The sequence below is a fragment of the Acipenser ruthenus genome, chromosome 1 (assembly GCF_902713425.1).
Source record: "Acipenser ruthenus chromosome 1, fAciRut3.2 maternal haplotype, whole genome shotgun sequence".
NCBI lineage: Eukaryota > Metazoa > Chordata > Actinopteri > Acipenseriformes > Acipenseridae > Acipenser > Acipenser ruthenus.
In genome coordinates this window covers 91,896,196-91,921,159 of record NC_081189.1, presented here as the reverse complement: position 1 = coordinate 91,921,159, position 24,964 = coordinate 91,896,196, and the positions used below count along the sequence as shown (strand labels likewise).

At 41.3% G+C, this 24,964-nt stretch overlaps 1 protein-coding gene across 1 annotated transcript in view; it reads right to left on the bottom strand.

Annotated features, from left to right (window-relative positions):
* Positions 1–24,964, bottom strand: part of pigg (phosphatidylinositol glycan anchor biosynthesis class G) — a 96,476-nt gene that overhangs the window by 37,681 nt on the left and 33,831 nt on the right. Inside the window, exons 5-8 of the mRNA XM_034034097.3 lie at positions 22,806–22,944; positions 20,192–20,404; positions 8,794–9,011; positions 7,240–7,521 (exon numbers count right to left, since the gene is read on the bottom strand). Of these exons, the coding sequence (XP_033889988.3) occupies positions 7,240–7,521; positions 8,794–9,011; positions 20,192–20,404; positions 22,806–22,944 (852 nt within the window). The remainder of the gene's footprint in view (positions 1–7,239; positions 7,522–8,793; positions 9,012–20,191; positions 20,405–22,805; positions 22,945–24,964) is intronic.

Genomic DNA, 24,964 nt, shown 5'->3' with positions numbered 1-24,964 from the left:
TAGCCAAGGGGACAAGGACCTCCATACATTACATATTCTGATACTTTAATATTTGTGCTAAAGAATGTCCTTACTATGTTTCATCACAATAGGATAAGCTTTTCTATAGATGTATGTATGTATGTATGTTATGAGAACCACTATATTCCCTGTCAACAAGGGAAAAAAAAAAAAAAAGATTTAGATTTTCTATAACTTAGACACAAATGTACAACAAAAGCTAGATTACACTTTTATGTAAACGCAGTGACATTAATTTAATGGAAATCCACTCTGTAAAGAATAACATGCATACATTCAAGTACTATCACATCAAAAATGATAATTATTCTTAGCAAAAGGAATCTGAATTTATTGTACAAAACAAGTTATTTTTAGTTCAGTTGTGCGGGGGACCAACTGCATACATGTCAAGGGTGTTACAAATTGTTATCTCAGGGAAATATATTTAACCACCCTGTTAATGTTACATTACACAGGCAATAATTGCTTTTCAGAACTTTAAAAGGTCATCCATTGCCTGTGGTTGAAAGAGGTCAACAAGCGTATTATATTGCATACTCAGGAAGCTTTGTTAACCCAAGGGATGATAGAAAACAGCAGGCACTGTTTCCTCTAAACAAGGTGTAAATTGATTTTATTAGTTCCACTATCACAAATGTCAGTATGGCTAAAACACTTTTTTTTTTTTTTTGGTACATTTTTAGTAAATTGAGTCAGTGTGTGATGTTTCTGATGTGTTGTGCTCCTCATGATGTTGCATTACATCCCACAAGAACGCTAAATTACACATTTGTCATTGTGTGAAACTAAATTAAGCACAAAATTGTTCCTGCTTATTTTTTGCATATCAAAATAATCTGTGGAAGTTACACTATTGGTGGAACCCAAGTTCTTTGCAACTTGTTGGATGAGGCCACTGCATAGGGGGCAGTTATAACCATGTCAGCTTGCAATATTATAGACAACAGTGTCCATCACTCAACTGAACATAACAAAGCTGTACTTTCCACCAAGGAGCTCTGGTGACAAAGCAAGCCACCAGAGTAATGGTGAGTAATGCATGATCTCTCAGGTAATATACTATATACAAGTGGTCTCTTTGGGGTGGCTGAAGTGTAAAGAGGCAACCTACCCCAGCTCCAAAGCCCCTGAGAGTGCAAATGCCAGTGCAGCACTCCCTAAATTGAGGAATGTAAACTATATTCTTCTATGGTTGCCTTTTGGTGCATTACTATGTAGAAACCAGAACTTTGGGGTTTTCCGTTGGTTTACGTTCCCAAGTTTCAACTGCAAGGTACAGTACACAACTTTCCGATCTCTTTTAACCCTTCATGTAACTCTAAACTAAACATATACAGTAGGAATCACATCTTCCTACCCCCGCAATGCAGATTCCAACAAGCCACCTGGTGCAATGGTGTTGCGTGGCAGCAACTGCTCATTTTCTGAAACGCTTTAATTCAGCAGCACTTTGTTATTCTGGCCACCATGTGGCAGAATAAAACTGAAGAATTCATTAAAATAACAGCAGGGGCTGCCGTGGCCTTCAAGTAAATGCTTTTGGAAGACAAAAGACTACCAGCTACAAAACAGGTAGTTTATTTATTTATTCATTTTTTTAGACAGGACATTAGAATAGGATAATATCCTTATTATTAATGTCGCCGAATGCATTGCAGGACATACCAAAGCGTATTTGCAGTTTAACATAACAAACAAAACAAATCTCTGTTATTGATTTTATTTGCATTTAAATACATATGATTTACATGTAGCCTACACTAATGCTGCATGTGGGGGTCCTCTCTGTACGATTACATGTTAGATGAAAATGTGTAGCTCAAAATAAAAAAGTCAGTTATAAACTCAGGCCAGAACATTCCGGGTGTACTAAGATGGGCCAGTCACAGCTCAAACATACCGCAATTTGCATTTTCGTAGCGACAATTCGCAAAGTATACATTATGTCATGTGTACTAAGAGAAAATATGTTCATGAAAAGAGCTGCAATATACAAATTTAAATATTTGTTGCGTCTTCTTAGCGAGATCTGTAACATTATACATTGCGAGAGTCGTGGAACATTGTTCAAATAAATAGCGGGAGTGGAGCTGTGTTTTGCTGCAGCAGAGGGTGCACGAAGGATAACATCTATACATGTAAGGGTGCAAGAATCAAAATAACATTGTTTTTGTGTAAAAGTCGTGTACAATGCATTCTGTTACATCTTCATTTTACCTATTTTAATTACTGTTATATATATAAAAATTGAAAAGCAGTTTAATCCCATCAGATTCTATAGTGGGGGCCCCACCTTCACCCCCCAAAAACTTTTCATAATCACACAGTAGCCCCACGCTAAACATGTTTGTCCGACATAAGGAGGTGTCAGGTTTAAAAACAATACAGTAAAATTGCACACACATATATCTATAGTGCTCAATGCATTTTAAATGTAAATCATTGCACTGAAAAAACACAAATGTGTTTTGGGTAGGCTACACATTACATTTTGTAAAAATATAAATCTGTACAGTAGGCCTATACAGTATACAGTACAGTAGTAAAACCAAATGAATACCTAGCACACTTTCTTTTTACTTTAGCCTACTGGTAACATAAAATAAATCATGCTGCTGCATTTTACACATTGATGTACAATGCGAATAAAATATTATTTTAAAATTGAAACTAAATGATTTTAGCGTTTTTATTGTTATTATTATTTTTAATTTGGCCTACTTAGTAACCTAGACTATTAACACAAAATAGATAATGGCAGATGCTCAGAATGAGCTGGAGGGGTTAGTGGCATGTGTGCAGTCTATTGCTCCCAACACGTTGGGGAAACCAGAAATGTCAAAGAAATTTGTTTTCAAGACTTGTAAATACACCCTGACTTTAGTGAAAATTAGGTACTTGGGTGTTCACCTCAAAAATGCATTGAGCACAACCAGGAACGCCCAAGAAAAAGTGAACAGGGAAATGCCAGCAACAATTGCAACTGTTTAAAACATGCTTTCAAAAGTTCTTAACAAATTGATGCAATTGTAAGTGTCGCAATTGTAGGCAGTTTTAGTACATCTCATTATAATATGTGAGAACCCTCATTTGCACTATCTGCGCCCCCTTTTTGCAAATTTATGCAGGAATGTCCACAATTACATATTCATCTAAGCATTCCCTAAAAAGTCGCTAACAGCATTGCACATGTTTAGTACATTTCACCGTAGACTTCTCATTTGTAACTGGTTTGCAACTATTGTGACAGGTGCAACACTTTAGTGAATCTACACTCAGTATTAATGAAAATATGGTTGATTTGGTTGCTGTCGGATTATACTTTATAAACACATATATCCTTGTAATAGGTTTAAATACACACAGTGCCTATTAAAATAATTACGGTTTGTAGTTTAATTAGGGAACCAAAAGTCATTGTCATATTTTGTTATTTTTTAAAACACGATTCTGTCACTTTTTCTCATTAATCACTGTGGCGGCTAGCCACCAACACAGAATTTAAACCCTGTTACACCTGTTTGGTGTTGGAAGATCCATGTTGGTGAAATTGTCCTTATATGCATAAGCAATGCTGAGGAAATAATATCTGGATTTGGTAAAGATGAGGGGTTGCAGTGAACAGGAGCCACTTTCCCAGAATGTGTCCACCTGGAAATTCTATGGAATATTACAATTGAAAGGGTTATTATTTCATTGTTATGAAGCCCCTAGTTGACAATCGCTACCGCTTTCTGGATATTTACATGTTGGATGGCCAGAAAAGCCCATGATGCCAGGGTGTTCAAAAATGCAATGATTTATTGAAAGGGCAGGATGGCACATTATTCCCAGCACTACCCAGGATAATCAATAACGTTACTGTTCCAGTGGTTATTCTAGCAGTTCCAGTTTATTCACTGCTACCCTGGGTAATGAAACTGTCCTCTGATACTGACCCTAGGAAAAGACAGTTCAATTACTGTTTCAACAGAGCTAGAATGGCTGTGAAGTGTGCATTTGGGTGTTTGAAAAGGAGATGGAGGCGCCTGCTTAAATGCAGTGACCACACAAATACAAAACGTGCCCACTGTGATCGGAGCATGTTGTGTTCTTCACAAGAGTTTCAAGCTGACTGGTGCGCTGAGACTGACATAACTGCATTCTAGCAACCAGAGAATAAGGTGGTCCCCCATGATTGCATGGCACTGGCAGAGCAGGGTCAACAAGCATTAACTATATATAGAGTTACTTTTATCAATTGTACTTCTTGGTGACACAATATACACAATCGGTGTACATGTACACAAATGTTACCAACATTGCAAACATTTGGAGGTATTTGAGACATTGAAAAAAACATCTTGTCGAAATGTTCGTCATTTCAGTTGTACACCTATTTTGCAGTTTAACCAATCCTGTTTAGAATCTAAGCATTTTGCATTACCTGCTTGTGAATAATATTTGTCTGGCGGTAAATTCAGAAAGATTTCCCTAATTTCTGACAAGCTCCCTTAGCATTTCATACATTAATCTGCTGAATAAATGTGCCAGTTATTCATTCATGGCATAATCACTTAACATTGTTGTTTGAAGCCTTGTAATCAATAAATCTTGTAAATAGTGACAAATAACCAGGAAGAAAATTGATTGTGCATTCACATTTCTGTACAGAAAAACTATTATATATTGGACTAACCCCGAAAGTCTGCAAAAGGAGATTAAATCACTTTTTTTTTTTTATAAATCTACTAACTTCACATTTTGAAAGGATATTGCTTGCTTCTAGCTTACCGCCATGGATGAAATGCTAATGAGGGCAATCATTGATATGCTAATCCAAATGTGTTTTCAAATGTGCAGATTCATTCTGATACTTTCTGCTCCCAGTGAACTGCCATTTGCTTCATCAGATTTGGCAGACAGTCTATCAAATTAAAATAAATTGAAGGTAGCTATTACTAAAATGGCTCAGCACTGGCCCTGTTAATTACAACGTGAAACCATTTTTGAAACTAAAATGTAAAATGGAAAGGGCATGAAATACTTATTTCACTAAATTAATTTAATTTCATAAAAGTATGATGTGATCAATGGAGAAGCCAATTTGTTTACCATTAGGCCTATACTTGAAGAGAAGACAAGGCAGTAATCAGCACCCATTACTGAGTACCAACAAGCATATGGAGATCATCAGCAGGGGTTATTATTGAGAGGCTTACTTGATGTTCTGGTGAAATGTCATTCCTTATTGTTGGTATGATCAACCAAATGAAATCTACAGCATATAGACAAAATAATATAATTTAGCAGCTAACCAGTTTCAGCTGACTATAGTTATTGTGACAGGGCGGTAGGAGGTAGTTAGGAGAGTTCAGTGAAGGCAAATGCTCAGCCTGAACGGCAGGAAAAAGCAAAAATACAGTGTGATAGCATTGCTTGGGTGTTTTTTTTATTTGTATTTTTGTTTAAACTATTATTTTGCTCCCATGTTTTTCTTTGTTTGTTTTTGTTAATAAAGGTGCGCTCTCGAGCTTTTTAACTGTGCCTCCATGCTTTCACTGCAGCTCTCTGTCTCTGAGCCATCCTCCTGGTGGTAACCAGCTGTGTCCGTGACGCTACCCTTATACAGTTCAATTATAGAACTATACATAGTTTTTCTGTACCTTTGCCTTATGCTTTTGTAATGTTTGAAATAATTCAGTGCTCCAGGGGGGGTTGCCTTGCCAGTACTGAGTTTTAAAAATGTCTCTATAGTTTTTTTTTTTTTAACCTGGCTTTCATTGTTGCTAATTCTATCTATGTTACTTGGCTATTGTCTTTTTTTCCTCGTTCCATTCTTTGCAACTTTGGGTAAAATTGGCAATTAGTAGTCTTGCTGTCAATCAACAAATTAATTTTAAAAATACAGTAGCCTACGTTTATTAATACAGAGGGGAGTATTAAACTGAAATTATCTTAAGGAAAATGGTATACAGCCCATAAAATTCCTACAAGCTCTCTAGTGCACCCCACTGGAAAAAGAAAATATTGGTTTTACACTTCAACTTCGCTGCATGATAACTGCGGTATATTGTGCCGTGCCTCGAGGAAGTTTTCCACGAAACCCACTGTATATTCCCCAAGCCTAGGTGTTCTGTGTTGTTAGAAACAAGACCTTCACTGATATACAACATTTCTGGGAACTCCTGCACTTAACAGGCTTGCACATTAAAATGGATTACATATATTTGAAGAGTAGACAATTATCTATTCATAGGGCAAGTGATTTGAAATGAGAAACAACATGCAGTCCTTTTGCATGTACCATATGTATGTATTCTATATAGATACTGTATTTACAATAAAAAAATAAAAAAATAAATAAAATACAAACATATACCAAAAATATATTTGCCTTTATGTTCTACCGGTATTCGCGGTATTTGAAACTACTTACAAATGACAGGTTTAACAAGCAGAGATGCCCAAATCATAACATTAAGATTACATTTCTATAATGCATTAAAATGGATAACTTAAAGATAGATTCATGTGTGTAATATATACTCAAACTGTGGAAAATTGGAGGAGTGCTCAAAATGCTGGTCATTTGAAACTACAAGTCTGCAACAATATGTCAAATATGAAGAAGTACACTTTATTTTTGGAAACAATATGGTCATTGTGTAAATGGTCGTGTTAAAATTGACGGAAACTGTATCCAAACACCCTGTTACACTGTACTCTGATAAAAGACATAAAGGCTGGAGTAATAGATAAGCCACCTACACACATTTGTTGAGTGTTGTTCTTTAATATTCTTAGGCTGAATACACCACTGTAATCTGTTTATAAAAAAAACCACACACACAACAACAACAACAACAACAACAACAACGTTATATTGAACAGATCCCTTGCTACGAAGGGTAGCTGCAAGTTTTCTGAGTTTCATGTGTTGAGCTGATTAATTTAGATGATTTATAAGTGAAAATGATAAAATGAAAGCAATGTTAAAAAACCATCTGAATCACAACAGGTTATCCTATTTGCCCACATCAGTTGAGCATCCAGCACTTGCAGTATACTGTTCAGCTCCTAATTGATTTCAATGGGAAAAGAGACTGCTATAATCAACAAGCCTACAAGCATGAGAAACCAGCATTTTTAGAGCACTAAGCAATCACATGGGGACTGTGCTGCAACTGGCTGACAGGCAAAATAATTTATTATATTGTCACCTTTGATTCTCACCTTAGTTTGAGGCCTCCCCCAGGATAATTTCCTGCCCATGATGGACAATATCACACAGAGCAGGGCAGAAACGAAGACTATTACTGCAAACACCAGGGCCCAAGACAGGCTGCAGAAGTAGCATGAGCTCTCTGTTGAAGTGCACACCATAACGTGAACTCCGGAGAACATCAGACACAGAAGGTAAAAGGGCAGGGAACATAGGGAGGATGACAGGGGTAAATCGAGTTCAGCATTGCTGCTCAATGCATCTGCAACACTAACAAGCAGCAGGAAAAGAACCTGGAACAACAAGAAAAAAAGAGACAATGGTTAGATGTAAAATCAAGGTAGGTCCTATTGCAAGTGACTCTGCAGCAGCAGTTGTGATGCGTAGTTCCCCCTCTAGTCTCTATAAGTCGCTTTGGATAAAAGCATCTGACAAATGATGAATTAATATTAATAATAATAATAATAATAATAATAATAATAATAATAATAATAATAATAATAATAATAATAATAATAATACTGCCACCTGGGATATCCTGCTAAAAAGCTGGCATGTTGTTGTATTTGTTTTTTCAGTATTTATTTAAAATAACTTCAAAAGATGTATCGGTGCAGTCATGACAAGTTAGTGGCTGGATTTTGTATTGTGACATACTGCAACGCAAATACATTTCTATTGCTTAGAACCCTGTAGATCACTTAAAACTAAACGTGTTAAAAACAATAAATACTAAATATTTGAATGTGAAAGTAAAATTTGAACTTTTGGGATGTTAAAACAGATTGAAAAACAATAATCCTAAAGAACCTCTGTTACCTCAAGACATAGATGACAGACATTGGGCTAAATTAGGAGCTGGCCTCTTCCAGTTCAATGGAACGCAGTATCATCTGTGTGAGGACTAGTATTCAAAATTCTCAGAAATAATAATTATGTTATTAAAACAAAAAACATTTTCTTTGCTAACTGTTGTTTTTGCTAAAAGGAAAGATTTTTTTTTTTCTTAATGTTGATTTTGTTGTAAATTAAGTTTGGTTTTCAGCAACAAGCTGATACTCTGGTAGTCGCATATACAGTACAGCCTTTGCTTTGCTTTTTAATCCAAATATCAATAATCTTTTAGCTACATTAGGTAAACTCGCTCAAACAGTAGACTAGAATTAGCAAGTCTATCCCAGGTGCACAACTGCTAGCATATTACATTTTTGTGAAAAACAGAATAAGTTACATATAGTTTTACTGATGTATGATGCAGATGCAGTGTTTGAAGTTATGGATGTAGAGCTAAAGAAGTGCATCACTCCTGCTGAATGTAAAAGTAAACTGCTACAAAGTTAAAATTGGTGTCTGAAAATGTCATATGTCTCAGAGATCAGGTTTTACAGTTTAAACCAATGGTTCTACATTTGCTGCTCCTCATTTTAAGCCAACACTGTCTTCTTAAAGACACTTTAACACGTAGTTTGGCAATTTAGATCTTCATTGAGAGAATTTTTCATCAGTTCCTTTTGGTAGTCAATGTTATTATTATTTAAAGATTAAAATATGGAAAATGTTCTTGCCTGTAGTACAATGACTGTGCCCACAATCATTGAGTACATGTCATACTTTCCCAGCTGCTTGCTAAGTGACAAGCTCATGGACTTCAAGGCATCCAGATACTGTTTGAGGACCTTCTTTCCCATGTTGCTCAGAACTTCTGATGTATTCCCTTCTAAATAAAGCTTCATCCAGTTGCCATGGGACCTCTCAGCAATTCTGAATTGTTCATAACCTGTATCTGTGAAAGAAAAAAAAAGTTAAATAGAAGAAGAAAATATCTTCCAAAACTTGTGAAAATCTTGTAAATTATATAAACCATGATTGTGAAAGTTTTTTGGTCCACGCGTTTAAAAAAAAAAAAAAAAAAAAAAGGACTGTTAACCCTTTTGCTGCTAGGGCTTCTGGAACCCTCAGTGCTAGAGGTTTTTCCTGAATTTGGGACTGAATCATTTCAAAGTCAAATGTCTCACACATCTTTAAAGGAAACATAGGAAAAATATATATTGTTTTTTTCAGCACAATCTGGACTTCTCAGTGATGTTAAATTGTGGGCATATCTGGTCAGCTGATTGAGATACCACAGGTTAAATGTAAAATAAAACGAAAAATGTAATTTTCTATGTAACTTTAAATCCCTGGAAAAGTTATTTCTTAAACATGGTAGTAAGACAAATTGTATATGTCTCACACTGCCAATATGTTGACTATATATGAAGTTTTTTTTTTGTTTCTAATAGTTGTTATTAGAAAAAAAAAGTCGCTCAGAAAAAAAAAAAAACCTCACTCAGAAAGTGAGTCTGAGGAACAGCAGCTTGAATAGCATTCGGTACGGCATGGAAATATCCTTCCAGGGGTGTCCATGGGTTCTGGGGGGGTGTGACAGGCAAGAACCCAATATACTAATTATACATGTTTGGTATCCCTGCAAACATTAGAACCTGCACAATTGTGGAACGAAATATAAACTTGTGTCATTTTTACAACTTTTTAAGTAGTTTTGCCTTCCAATATTCAAGCTTTGAATGATACAGTTCAAAGCACTCATCATGGCAAAGACCTGGGTTTGAGGGGCACTTCAGGCAACAGCAGCGACTGTCTTTACCTATGCCTTTCTCTGCGCACACCCTGCATCTTTTTTGGGCCCATTCTTTTCTGGCTTTTTCAGTTCTTGTTTCTTTCCATTTGTGGGCATATGGTCTCTTTGCTGCTGTAGGAACTGAGCAGCCTACCTTGTGGTCATGATCACCATATGCTCCAACAGGTCATCTGTGAGGAAAAGCTGGAAATACTGAAGGGGTGAAGCCAGCAGTATTCACCTTTGGACCTGGAGTACCAATAAAGCGTGGTATGTCCGGCTGTACATCATTTTGGGGGGAGTGGGGGGGTTCAAGTACACTGGTACATACTCCCTTGGCCTCCTTGGTCCTGGCGCAACCATTTTGTGTGAAATGTAAATTACAGTAGTTACTGCAATATACAGCAATCAATGAAATAAACTTGACACAATAGCAAAAAATATATATAATAATAAAAAATATGGGAATTAAATGTACAGTCACACATTTCTCGACAGCTAAAGACATTCTGAAAATCACTAGGATAGTGTTGGCAAATATATAACAATTATTTCACAAATAAAAAAGATAAATGTATTAGAATGAGTGACACAGGGAATGAATTAAATGTAGAGTAGTAAATATATTTGACAGAGCTACCAAAGTTCTGAAATGAACTGTGACAGTGTTCGCAAATACATAAGAAATAATATTATGGCATAGTATTTCACACCAAAAATAAAATAAAAAAAGATAAATGTATTAGAATTCTGAAAAGAACTTCTGACTTCTGAACACTCAAAAAGAGCTGCACAAAATACAGAAATGTATTCAGATCTATTTATTGAATAATCAATTATTTGTAAGTAATTTGATTCCTTCAGTGTTATAGCAATCTCGATCCTCTGAACTCACACCACAACACAGAGTGATGAAAGATTAGCTACAGTCTCCAGACAGTAATTGAATTCCACACAAAACAAAAAGGAGAAATCTTATAGGACAGTTTTTATTGTTGGAATGTTTGGTACACCATTCACATACTGTAAAGCTACAAATATTTGCGAGCTTTTCGTGTATAAAAAAAAATGCAAACATTTTTGGCACGAATATCAAATAACACGAACAATACATAATTTGTATATTGCAACAGGTCGCCAACATTTCTTGAGCAAAATAGGTTTTATGGGTGCGATTAGTCAAATATTTTGGTCGCAAATATTTATGGATTTACAGTATTTCGAAAGACACAAAACCCTCCCACACACGTCCTAAAATTTTGGAAGTGATTGGTCACTAACAGCCTGCAGGGCAATGTCTTTGATACACAACAGGTTTGGTACAATATAGGGCACCCTGCAGCAATCGCTAGTGATTGTTTAGTTCTGAAAATAACTGTTGAAAATAAGATCAAGTTTGCCAAAAATAGCTCTTTGTGTCTGCTAAATGTTGTAACCATCACGATTTGCTCAGATCAAAGCATGATCCATATATACAGACTTTAGTTGCTGACCTGACTTCCTGGATTTCAGACTGAACAACATGGAGAAATCCTATAGGCTAGTTTAGGCATCAATCATCCACTGTTTAAATGACGTAATCAATACACCATTCACATACATCTAGAGATCAAACCCTCCCACACACTCATTTCTTAGCAGACACCCTTATCCAGGGCGACTTACAATTGTTACAAGATATCACATTATTTTTACATACAATTACCCATTTATACAGTTGGGTTTTTACTGGAGCAATCTAGGTAAAGTTCCTTGCTCAAGGGTACAGTAGCAGTGTCCTCCACCTGTGATTGAACCCACAACCTTCCGGTCAAGAGTCCAGAGCCCTAACCACTACTACACACTGTACATACCCCAGCACTTTGGCATACGTTCTAAAAATATACTCCCATACATCCCCTAGCACTCAAGGGGTTAAAGAAGTAAAAGTCTATAAAATCTTTATTTTTATTTATTTTTATTTTTTTTACAAATTATTAACCTTAAAGTGTTAAGAGAACAAACTACAGTACTTACAAGAAACACACTACACTACCTTTACTGTTGTTCATATCACAGCAATATATTTTAAACATGATCCCAATTATTTTGATATTTGTATTCACACATCATTGGCCATGAACCAGCAGGACAACGCAGGATAATATCGTCTGTAAAGTAAAGCTCACCACCCTAAACCCACTGGGGCCAAACCCTTCAGGCATTCATTTACAGTTTCCTAAAACCCTTTTCACAACTGAAAGTTAAGTTTACTTGGCCCTTTAAGTTAAAAAAAACAACAACAAAAAAAAAAAAACATAAATGGTTATTTCACATCAGGAGTTCAGCAGATAAGGCATGTGTCTTGTACATTATTCAATGCCCACATACTGCTAAGTAGTGGTTGCAATCCCGAGGCTTTTTATGAATCCTGGTGTGATGGAGAAATGTAATTCTCTCTCTGACTAGTAAGAGACGCTGTTTTTCCATCACTCAGCCAGAATGCGGTTCTTCACCCGCAGTAGTTTTAAAAATGAAACTGCAAACTAAAAACTGAATAACTTTCTTTTTGTAAATGGACAGATAAAAACTACCCCATAAATTAATGTTTATTCAATCTGTGTGCATTTGCTTGTCAGGAATCAGGGAATGGCATAAGAATGAAATCTGTATTTTAATAGATACATTTGTTGTTTTTTTGAGTGTGGTATATCATTTTGGGTAGCGGGGTGCACACTGCTGGTAAAGTGAACTTGTATCTTTGAAGTATTCTTTGCTAATGAAAATGCTTATACATAAATGGGTTGCGTATTTTAACATTGTTAACAGTTAGTTATAGACATGGTGCTTCCCACTGGGTTTAAGGAGCACATGTAATGCACGTCTGCTTGTTCTCTGTGACAGGCTGTTGTCTGTATGGGAAGGGGAGCGCGCTGAGGCTCATGCTTGATATGCACTGTTGTTTCGGGGCCGCACTTACCTTTTCCATAGAGGGGACGTTTAATCTTGCTTAACCAGGCTTTAATATTGGTAAATTTAATGAGGGTAAGATTGAGTTTATATTGAAATTAATGTGAAGTGAAGCATTATTAAATGAGTAAATAACAGTAACAATAATCTGGATTCATGTATTTAATTATTATGGGTATTTGTCCAGTAATGGTTTTGCTGGGGGAAGGATCTACCCGAGTTAAGGTACAAGAGGTCAGTATGAGGCGCTCTGGGTGTGGGCTGGAGGTTAGTACCCGACCTCTGTGGTAGCCTAGGTATAGAAGGATTGTGTTATCTGGCCAATACTTCTTCGTTTTGACCCAGGATCAGTGTAAATGGTTATTTGTTGAAAGAACAAGTTGACTTTTGTTCACAAATAAAGTATTAGTTTCTTTTAAATGAATTTTTGGTTGTGTGTCCTCCCTGTTTAACATCTGCCACTTGGCACACCCTCACACCTGGGACTTTGGGATTGTAGTGTCTCAAATCCCGGGATGCTAACAGGTCTATAAAAAAATAAATGCGGTCATGGACAGATGAGATCCTGGTAAAACTTTGTTTAAAACTGTTCCCTCACCTTATTAACACTTGAATTTAAGTATTTTTTTTCTGTTAGTCACCATCACACAGAGAATTGTTAAGTAGGCAGAGTGAAAACAGTACAGTTATTTTTATGACATTTAAATCAAGAAACCGCATTTCTTCAAATACAGGCAAATGAACAAAAACGATGCGTCCTATGCAGTTTTCATAAAACAAATAACAAACACATTCCAGTTAATTGTAGCACTGAAGGTATATACTGAATGTCTCCTCTGTGTCTCATTTGTCACATCCTTTTTATCCTGGGCACATACTGGGCCAGTATGACAATTCTTATTATCTTGTTACCCTGAGGCTCGCGTGAGCAGGGGTGACCAAACCCTGAAGTAGCATCACAACCTACCCGCTACCCTGGTTATTTAGTCTACAGACTAATGTGTAGTCCTTTCGTAGAACCGCCATCACATTTTATTACTTTTTTGTAGGTCTTACACTCTGCTTCCCCCCCCCCCCCCCCCACACACTGATCTAAGATAAAAAGACCATATCGGTCAGTGGCCTGCCGTCACTTCATTAGCAAGGCATGCAACTTTTTACGTGGCATAAAAACATTTTCTAACGTGCACTGGGAATATAAAAGACATGTGCTTACCTTAATTTTCTACTGAAATCGAAATTCCATTCCATTTTTCAGAAACTCCTCAGTAATTACTGTAGAAACCCAGTCACGATTCTGAAGGACTTTTTCCATTGTGTTGTTTGTTTAACTGCAGATCAATACAAGTTTGTCCAAGTGTTCGTAACTGTATACACGCTGTTAGGCGTTTCTGGCTACTTTCATGACGTTTGCAGGCATTGTTTAATTTGTTTAAATCGTGGTATCCAGCCTTATTCCACACACTGCTCATTAACGAAAAGTAGACAAGGCCAGCAGAATAGCTTGTTTGTCCACAGATCCACTCACACTTGTACACCGCTTCAAATACCGTTTCAAAATGTCCCTGCTTTTTTGTACATGCTCTCTGACTTCAGTTTTGGTGGTCCATTTCTTATGATTTATTCTTTAGTCGCATATTCCATTATACAGAAACTGGGAACTACACCACAATTTTACTTATGTGCCAAACAGGGGTTCCAAGAGTCGTGCAAGGTATTTTAAAATTAAGTTTAAGGCCTGGTGTGATAGGGATGACGAGTGGTGACGTCAGACCAGAAGAAGGCACAACAAAAACAAAAGGTACGGTGCAGTGGCGCATGCGCCGTTTTATTTAAAGAGATCCAAAAAATAAATATTTAAACAAAAATAAACACAGCTAAATAAAAGGTTAAACAGAAACAAATCTCGAACACAAAATAAATAACAAAACCCAGGTCAGGCTGAGCAAATGCCTTCACTGTTCCTGGAGTTTTAAGTTTCGTTTTGTTTCTCTCCTTTCGTTCTCTCCTCTCGCTCCAAACACCCACCTCGAGCTAGAGAGCTGCAGGCTTTTTATAACAGGTGACCATCTCCCGATTAGCAACAAATTAATCACTTAATTAATTCAGGAGATGGCCACCTTCTGCACGAGTTTTTAAATACTGTGTGGATGGGGCTTCCCATCCACGCTACTAAATAATAAACAAACATTCGGCTACGCCGTCCTAAATACATAAATAATAAATCAAATACAAAATACACTGCACATGGGCGGAGGGGACTCCGTTCTAAAACTAAAATAAACAAAACAATGTACGGGGCTGCTCGCCCTGTTACATATCCCCCCCCCCCCTTGTGCAACGCACACATGGCCCCAACGGCCACCTCCCCCCTCAGTCTCAAAGTCCCGGAAGAGGGGGAAGCAAGTTGCTTCTGGGGGGGTGGCCATGGTGGAATCTCTGGCACCCCCCAATTTTTCGTGGCCGGCAGCTCCCTCTTCCGGGGCTCCTGCCACACTATCCTGCCGCGAAAGTGCGGCTGGGGGAGCTGGTCTCCTGACCTTCCCTCTCCTATTCATGGCCAGCAGTTCCCCTCCGTGGGGCTCCGACCACACAATCTCCTGCCGCGAAAGTGCGCCTGGGGGAGCTGGTCTCCAGACCTCCCCCCCCCCTTCTTCATGGCCAACAGTTCCCCTCCGTGGGGCTCCGACCACATGATCTCCGGCCGCGAAAGTGCGGCTGGGGGAGCTGGTCTCCTGACCTCTCCCCCTTTCTTTGTGGCCGTCGACGACCCCAGGCGAAGCAGGATCCCTGGCGACCCCAGGCGAAGCAGGATCCCTGGCAACCCCAGGCGACGGCAGCGGACCCTCGGGAGGCGACGGCAGTGGCAGCGGACCCTCGGGAGGCGACGGCAGCAGCAGCGGACCCTCGGGAGGCGAACTCGGGAGGGGAGCCCCTGGCCATGGAGGCGGCAGCGGGAGCTCCACTTCTCCCTCGTACCCTGTATCCTGTGGGGAACAAAAGGCAGTCCCAGGCGATGCAGAACAGCCATCCCCAGGCAATGGTGATGGTGGGAGGGGAGCCCCTGGCCATGAAGGCGACAGCAGGAGCTCCACTTCTCCCAATGGTGGTGGTGGAGGTAGAGGTAGCTCCTGCTCCTCTCCTCTTGATGGTAAAGGCGGCAGGGGCTCCTCCTCTTCTGGCGGCCAAGACGGCAGGGGCTCCTCCTCTTCTGGCGGCCAAGGCTGCAGGGGCTCCTCCCCTTCTGGCGGCCAAGGCGGCAGGGCCTCCCCCCCCTTCAGGCTGCGCAGGCGGCAGGGCCTCCTGCCCTTCAGGCTGCGCAGGCGGCAGGGCCTCCTCCCCTTCAGGCTGCGCAGGCGGCAGGGGCTCCTCCCCTTCAGGCTGCGAAGGCGACAGAGGCTCCTCCCCTTCAGGCTGCGAAGGCGACAGGGGCTCCTCCCCTTCAGGCAGCGAAGGCGGCTCCTCCCCTTCTGGCAGCGAAGGCGGCTCCTCCCCTTCTGGCAGCGAAGGCGGCTCCTCCCCTCCTGGCAGCGAAGGCGGCTCCTCCCCTCCTGGCAGCGAAGGCGGCTCCTCCCCTCCTGGCAGCAAAGGCGTCTCCTCCCCTCCTGGCAGCAAAGGCGGCAGGGCCTCCTCCCCTCCTGGCAGCAAAGGCGGCAGGGCCTCCTCCCCTCCTGGCAGCAAAGGCGGCAGGGCCTCCTCCCCTCCTGGCAGCAAAGGCGGCAGGGCCTCCTCCCCTCCTGGCAGCAAAGGCGGCAGGGCCTCCTCCCCTCCTGGCAGCAAAGGCGGCAGGGCCTCCTCCCCTCCTGGCAGCAAAGGCGGCAGGGCCTCCTCCCCTCCTGGCTGCAAAGGCGGCAGGGCCTCCTCCCCTCCTGGCTGCAAAGGCGGCAGGGCCTCCTCCCCTCCTGGCTGCAAAGGCGGCAGGGCCTCCTCCCCTCCTGGCTGCAAAGGCGGCAGGGCCTCCTCCCCTCCTGGCTGCAAAGGCGGCAGGGCCTCCTCCCCTCCTGGCTGCAAAGGCGGCAGGGCCTCCTCCCCTCCTGGCTGCAAAGGCGGCAGGGCCTCCTCCCCTCCTGGCTGCAAAGGCGGCAGGGCCTCCTCCCCTCCTGGCTGCAAAGGCGGCAGGGCCTCCTCCCCTCCTGGCTGCAAAGGCGGCAGGGCCTCCCCTCCTGGCTGCAAAGGCGGCAGGGCCTCCTCCCCTCCTGGCTGCAAAGGCGGCAGGGCCTCCTCCCCTTCTGGCTGCAAAGGCGGCAGGGCCTCCTCCCCTTCTGGCTGCAAAGGCGGCAGGGCCTCCACCCCTTCTGGCTGCAAAGGCGGCAGGGCCTCCTCCCCTTCTGGCTGCAAAGGCGGCAGGGCCTCCTCCCCTTCTGGCTGCAAAGGCGGCAGGGCCTCCTCCCCTTCTGGCTGCAAAGGCGGCAGGGCCTCCTCCCCTTCTGGCTGCAAAGGCGGCAGGGCCTCCTCCCCTTCTGGCTGCAAAGGCGGCAGGGCCTCCTCCCCTTCTGGCTGCAAAGGCGGCAGGGCCTCCTCCCCTTCTGGCTGCAAAGGCGGCAGGGCCTCCTCCCCTTCTGGCTGCAAAGGCGGCAGGGCCTCCTCCCCTTCTGGCTGCAAAGGCGGCAGGGCCTCCTCCCCTTCTGGCTGCAAAGGCGGCAGGGCCTCCTCCCCTTCTGGCTGCAAAGGCGGCAGGGCCTCCTCCCCTTCTGGCTGCAAAGGCGGCAGGGCCTCCTCCCCTTCTGGCTGCAAAGGCGGCAGGGCCTCCTCCCCTTCTGGCTGCAAAGGCGGCAGGGCCTCCTCCCCTTCTGGCTGCAAAGGCGGCAGGGCCTCCTCCCCTTCTGGCTGCAAAGGCGGCAGGGCCTCCTCCCCTTCTGGCTGCAAAGGCGGCAGAGCCTCCTCCCCTTCTGGCTGCAAAGGCGGCAGGGCCTCCTCCCCTTCTGGCTGCAAAGGCGGCAGGGCCTCCTCCCCTTCCAGCTGCAGCAGGAAACCCAGCAGGCATGCTCCCTCTGCTGGTGGCGGCGATGGAGGCGGAACCAGCAGGCATGCTCCCTCTGCTGGTGGCGGCGATGGAGGCGGAACCAGCAGGCATGCTACCTCTGCTGGTGGTGGTGGTGGGAGCGACACTTCGTCCTCCCACGGCGGTGGAGGTGGCACCAGCAGGAACTCACCCTCTGCTAGCGGAGGCGGGAGCGACACACAGTCCTCCCATGGTGGTGGAGGTGGAACCAGCAAGTATGCTCCCTCTGCTGGCGGAGGTGGGAGCATACTTGTGTAGGCTTCCCAGAAGCAGGGGTCTTCATAGGGGCAGTCCCCCTGGTCATGCCCAAACTCCCTGCAGATGACACACAGGGAAGCCCCTTCAGCTCTCCACTGCTCCTGTTCCGTGTCCCAGTAAGGGGGTTCCAGTTGGGTGGGGTCCCGTGACCACCATCTCCTATCACCTCTCTCCTGCTGCTGCTTCTGGCAGCACTTCCTCCTTCCTCTTCTTCCTCCCATCTTCCTTCCTGACCCTTCCTCTCCACACAATCAAAAAAAAAAAAAAAAAAAAAAAAAGCTGCAGTACCCTCTTCTGCCTGCGTCTAGGAGGCGCTGCGATCCCTCCGCTGCCACCACGTGTGACAGGGATGACGAGTGGTGACGTCAGACCAGAAGAAGGCACAACAAAAACAAAAGGTACGGTGCAGTGGCGCATGCGCCGTTTTATTTAAAGAGATCCAAAAAATAAATATTTAAACAAAAATAAACACAGCTAAATAAAAGGTTAAACAGAAACAAATCTCGAACACAAAATAAATAACAAAACCCAGGTCAGGCTGAGCAAATGCCTTCACTGTTCCTGGAGTTTTAAGTTTCGTTTTGTTTCTCTCCTCTCGTTCTCTCCTCTCGCTCCAAACACCCACCTCGATCTAGAGAGCTGCAGACTTTTTATAACAGGTGACCATCTCCCGATTAGCAACAAATTAATCACTTAATTAATTCGGGAGATGGCCACCTTCTGCACGAGTTTTTAAATACTGTGTGGATGGGGCTTCCCATCCACGCTACTAAATAATAAACAAACATTCGGCTACGCCGTCCTAAATACATAAATAATTAATCCTGGGGCGCCCGCCGTCATATAAAATACAATACAAAATTATAATAAACAAATACAAAATACACTGCACATGGGCGGAGGGGACTCCGTTCTAAAACTAAAATAAACAAAACAATGTACAGGGCTGCTCGCCCTGTTACACCTGAATTAAATTATTCTTTTGGTGTTGATTAAAAGACAGCAATAGGACCCTGAAGAGCACTAGTGGCGAGTCCAAAGCCACTTTCACACTGAAATGCTACCCGGGTCAGGACCCGGTGTCATGCAGGTCAGGTACGCAATTTCACACTGCGTTTGATAAAGCAGGGTTGACCTGGGTGACAGACGCAAGTGCACAATACGCGTATCAATGCCCCGGAAGCAGCTTGTTACTGACGCTTCCATCCAAGCTTCTCTGGATTGAACTACCGGCCCACTTGTTGATTAGAGCAAATGTTTCTACATCCCTGCTGCAATCTGGCTCATGCTGTGTCTCAAATCAACACAAATATGCCTAAACAGATAAAACAGAAATGTTCCTTGCGGAAGTGAAACCTTCACGCAAGTGTGGCTGTTTGTTATTGCTTCGGCTATAACATTTTGTTTCGCTCAACCCGGGTCAAAGCATGTCAACCCACATCCTGAGGTAGGTCGCTGGGATGTGGGTTAACCCAGGCATGACCCAGGTACGTTGTTTGGGATTGTGACCCGGTTAGCCAGGACCGGATCCGAACCCGGGTAGAAGTGCCTGTGTGAAAGGGGCTTAAGGTTGTCATATTTTACTGGGACCTACAACATACTTTGGCAACTTTACAATGCATCATATGTACTATATTTAATCCTTACATTTAATTTTTTGGGGTGGAATGACAGGAGCATGGTGTATATTTTTCAAGAAACATCTTCACTTTTTCATACAATCAGTGAAAAGTGTTAACAGATCCAACAACTTTAAAGCTTGCCATAATACAGTAGGCCTGCTAAAATAATAAATTGAATCCTAAAGTGATCATTTAGAGCTCTTGGTTCCAGGGAAACTGCAAACGCTTTTTTTAACATAAGCAGTTTTGACAGTGTTGAATATTACATTCTTTTGCACATCTGTGTTTGTGTCCCTTTCTGAAAGTGAAGCATCATATCTCTCACAACCTTAACCCATCTGTTAGGTAGTTACATAAAACCAGTTTATATGCCACTGGAAGTCACAAGCAATAGTAAGATCTCCACAGTTAAGGGTCTAACTCTGTCAACCTTAAGTTCACTTGCACAACTTATACACTGCACAGGTTTGGGTAAAAGATAGAAAGTCAGACCCATAAGGGAACGCACTCACCTTTTTCATAAGCCGGTGTACTGTCTCTCATCAGCCTGCTGAGCTGAAACCCATTGAGATGTAGGAATCTTAGTTGTTCTCTCAAAGAGTTATCTTCCAGTACAGGAAGAATAAGGCGCCCCACATTGTTCTTTGATATAGGAAGTCCAAGGCCGAATGACAATGTTGGAGTTAAGTCCACCTGCTCCACAGTCTCTGGAATTTCAAAAGCAACTGCAAGAAAATTCATTTAAGCATTGTATTATTACATTATAGAACACCTTTTCAAACTTCAGTTTCTAAACTTAATTAAAATACCAGATGAGCCACTGCAGTTACCTTGCAAATCTGTAATGTAAACCTGCCTAAGACATCTCATAAGATTTCAACTTCCCAACATCAAAACAGAACCCCACAAGGCCAGATGGAGGGAGCCCACACATTTTTTTTGTACAGAAGGTACAACAACATATTTACAGGAGTCAGGCACTGACTCAGCACAGTGAAGTCCATCATTAAGAAGTGGAAGATGCATCATACCACCCAGACACTACCCAGATCAGGCTGTCCTCCCAAACTGAGCAGCCGTGCAAGCAGGAAACTGATTCAGGATGTCACTGAAGCCAACAATGACCTTGAGAGATCTGCAAAGTTCTGTGTCTGAGATGGGAGTCAGTGTTCACACATCAACAATAAGCCAGTCCCTACACAAAGCTGGCCTGTATGGACAGGTTGCAAGAAAGAAGCCATTACTCAAAAAGCCTTGAGGAAAACCTGTTTAAGTCAGCCAAGACTCTGAAACAGGAGGAAATTCACATTTCAGCAGGACAATGACCCGAAGCACAAAGCCAAAGCCACACTGGAGTGGTTGAACAAGAAGAGAATTAATATTCTTGAGTTGCCCAGTCCTGACTTGAATCTAATAAAAAATCCAATAAAAAATTTATGGCGAGACTTGAAGATTACAGTCCATCGATGATCCCCAACAAACTTATCAGAACTGGAGCAATTTTCCAGTGAAGAATGGGCAAAAATTTCACCATCCTACTGTGGAAGGCTAGTAGAGACCTATCCAAAAAGACTCATAGCAGTAATTGCTGCAAAATGTGCTTCTACCAAGTACTGACTGAAGGGGCTGAATACTTATGCAACCAGTCAATTTAATTTTGTACATTTTCTTTGCAAGTTTTGCTGACATTTAACCTCCCCCTCATATAACAGTGTTCAGTTTAACCACTACAGCTTTGAATAAAAAAAAGTTTGTTGAAAGAACTGTGCATAAATTATTTGTAATTTAACAAAATTTGACATTATTGGTAGGGGGTGAATACTTCTGCAAACCACTGTAATATTATATATATATATATATATATATATATATATATATATATATATATATATATATATATATATATATATATATATATATATATATATATATATCTCTCAAAGAGCCAGCTGCCCAACGTTTCGATATGTTGTACATATCTTTCTCAAGGTAGCACGTGTTTGAATCAAAACATTGGAGGTATTTATAGGTTTTTGACGGCATGACAATGACTTGTTTTTGTTTATATTCAAATCCATGATTTATTCTTACATGATGTAATGGTGTTATATATATTGTGACACCATTTTACTTATATCTTTAAATCTGTATTAATTCTAATTAACTTTAGTTTATATAAAATTTAGATTTATATTATCATGCAATACTGGCTCTGAGGCTTGATTTGGCCTCCCCAGCACATCATCATGCACAACTTTTGAATTAATTTGATTTATTTATTTAAATGTTATATTTAGTGGAGTTAATTAGTTCATTATTTTCTGCATAATTGTGTTCAATCTATTTATCCATTTACTTTCTTTTATTCTTCTATATGTCACATTGTCTAATTTTAGCTGTTCTAATACTACAAACTTTACATCATGTTGACTGGTGAAGTGCTGTACTATTGGTTCACTAATTTTCTAATTAATGAAAGGTGGTTCTGAATTATTTTATATAACGTTGTTCCAGTCTCTAACATATTTGATTTCATCACATTTTTCACAGGCAATTCCATAAATAACATTGTTATTTTTACAGTAGGTATTAGTTTTTAGTGGATATTTGTTGTTCTTATGTTTAATTAGATTTTGACTTTTGTCCAAGTATTTACACACTTTACATGTACTATTGCAAGTATTTGTAGAACCTATTCTGTCAATTATTCTTTTATGTTTACTGTGAACTAAAACATCACCTAAATTAGCTTCTCTTTTGAATGCTACAACTGGGGCCTGAAGAATACCTGGTGGGAAGCCATATGTCACTGTGATGAGTCAAAGGGGTTTCGGTCTGTAATTCAGCCTCCCGACAGTAGAAGGCATCAAACCAACTCGGGACTTCCCTTACCAAGGTCTCGTGACCATGACGAAAGTCATCTTTATGAGGGGCGGCACCTTGGTGAGGGGCGGAAGTACGAGTATGTAAATTCCAGCCATTGGAGTCACGTGAGTTATAAATGCCCTTCAATCAGAAGTCTATGGTTTAAGTAGCATGAAAAAAGAGGCAACTGGTCCAACAAATAAATAAATATATAATATAATAATAAATAAATAAGTAAATAATAGTTTAATAGATAAATACCTTTTCTTTTGAAAGAAGGACTAATGAGAACCAATGGAGTGTTCAGCTCTGGTTCGGAGGATCCCCCGTGGCTTCCAGTTTCTGACATCCCATGATCCCCACAAAGCACCAATAAATTAGGCAGGGAACCCTCCTCTTCCTGTCAGAAAAAGGAACACACACAGAGGTAAAAATCAATCAATACACACCGTCATAGTTTTGCAGTTAAAATATGGAAACTCTTCTCAGTATGTGGTTTTCAAGTGACTACCATGAAGGTCAATTTACCAATGATATATTTAAGATTATAGGCTGCTCAGGACCTTTCAACCAATCACCTTCTGTATTCCATGAGACATCATGGAGAAACCCTATTCATGCCATCAACTGTGTCACTTTCAGTTTTTACAATGATGTATTCAGCACAGTTGACACCACCTACTTTTAATAAATAAATAAATAAATAAATAAATAAATAAATAAATACATACATTTCCAGGAGGCACCGCTCGCTTTTCTATTAAACTGCAAATTCAATTCAAAATGGTGACATCACAATCAGCCACCTACCTCAGTCATTTAACAGTGGGCATGTTAAGTAAGTGAGTCGCTTAGAACAGCTGAGTGAAAGAACCCACTTAATGGCATGCCGAGTTCACTCCCTCTTAGCAGCTCAGAGCTACAGAGCAGATTTCACTGGTCATCCGAGTGAGCAAGAACATTCTTGCTCTGAGCCGCTCAGTTACTTAACAGATTCATTGTTCTCTTCATCAGTCTTTTCCATCATTTCAATGAAAATGACAATAGACTAAATAAAGGTTGGTCATGACTAAACAAACAAATATATTTTTAACAGAGCTACAGGACTGCGAACGTCTGTGTATAGGTTTCAGTCTCAGCCCATTTACTTATGCCCCGTTCACACTAGCACACCCGAGCCGAGCCGGAACCAAGCCGTGAAACTCCAGCCCTGCAACATATCTGAAACTGGCTCGGGGCTGAAGCAAGCTGTGGGCGGGGTTACTGCATTTCATCATCACGCTCAAGCGTCATTACAAGAAAAAGTGGCAAAGCCCAGGACCTCAACCGGTAAATGTTTTCATAACTCCTTACCTTTATGCCGCGGGACACATAACAACACACATCTGACTAAAATACTAAATAAAATAACCCCCTCTCTATAATACGCATATAGTGAATCAAAAATGTAACTTTCCGTGAATTAACCATGCATAAAGCACAATGTAATCAACGCTATATTTTTAACAAACAAAAAAATTAAAAAAGATAACATTCCCACTCAAGGATAATTTTAATCAGCAGTTTTTAAACTATAGCCTGGCTAAAACGGCAGTGGGGAGTTCAGTTCGAAGCGACAGACAAGCAAACCAACAAAATGCAAGAAGGAGAGCGGGTTGGGAGAGTGGGAGAGTGGGAGAGGGAATGGGCTCGCCCCGGGTTCGGCTGCCGGAGCGGGGCTGAAGCGTCTCGACTCCCGGAGAAAGCTGCAGCTCCTCTCGCAGCAAAAAAGTTAATAGATTAGGAAAGATAACCATGTTACAGACCTAATATTTATTTAGTTATAAAATGAATGCTGAATAAGATGTCTGTGTTATAAAGTGCCAGCACAGCTTTTCTTCAGTTCAGATACTGTATCAATAGGGAGAGACAGAAACGGAAGTTACAATGATAAGTTGTTTACAGTTTGAACACCGGTACTGTATTTACTATAGAAATACTTCACTTGTATAGGGAATTGGGGAACATGCTGTAGGAGCGTTATATCTGAGGCGCGTTATTTTGTATACCTTTAATATGGTCCCCGGTCTTTGCTTTCTTTGTTTAGGTATGTATTGCAAGCCCCCCCCCCCCCCCCCCCGCATTTTCAGTACTTCTCCACAATAATAATAATAATAATAATAATAATAATTTAAAAAAAATCCATAGTTAAAAGAGATTTGATTAAATTAATGTGTGATTTAATGTAATCTACTCAGCACGTTCATTATGCGTGACGTCTCTCAGCTCGGCTCGCCTTTCTCTGGTGTAATCGCAACTCAAGTTACCCCTGCCATACCAGGCTGGCTCGACTCGGCACCGGTGTGCAGGTGTAAACGTAGCATCATAGTCATGGCAATATTGCCTACATACACAGATGTTCGCCATCCTATAATCATATT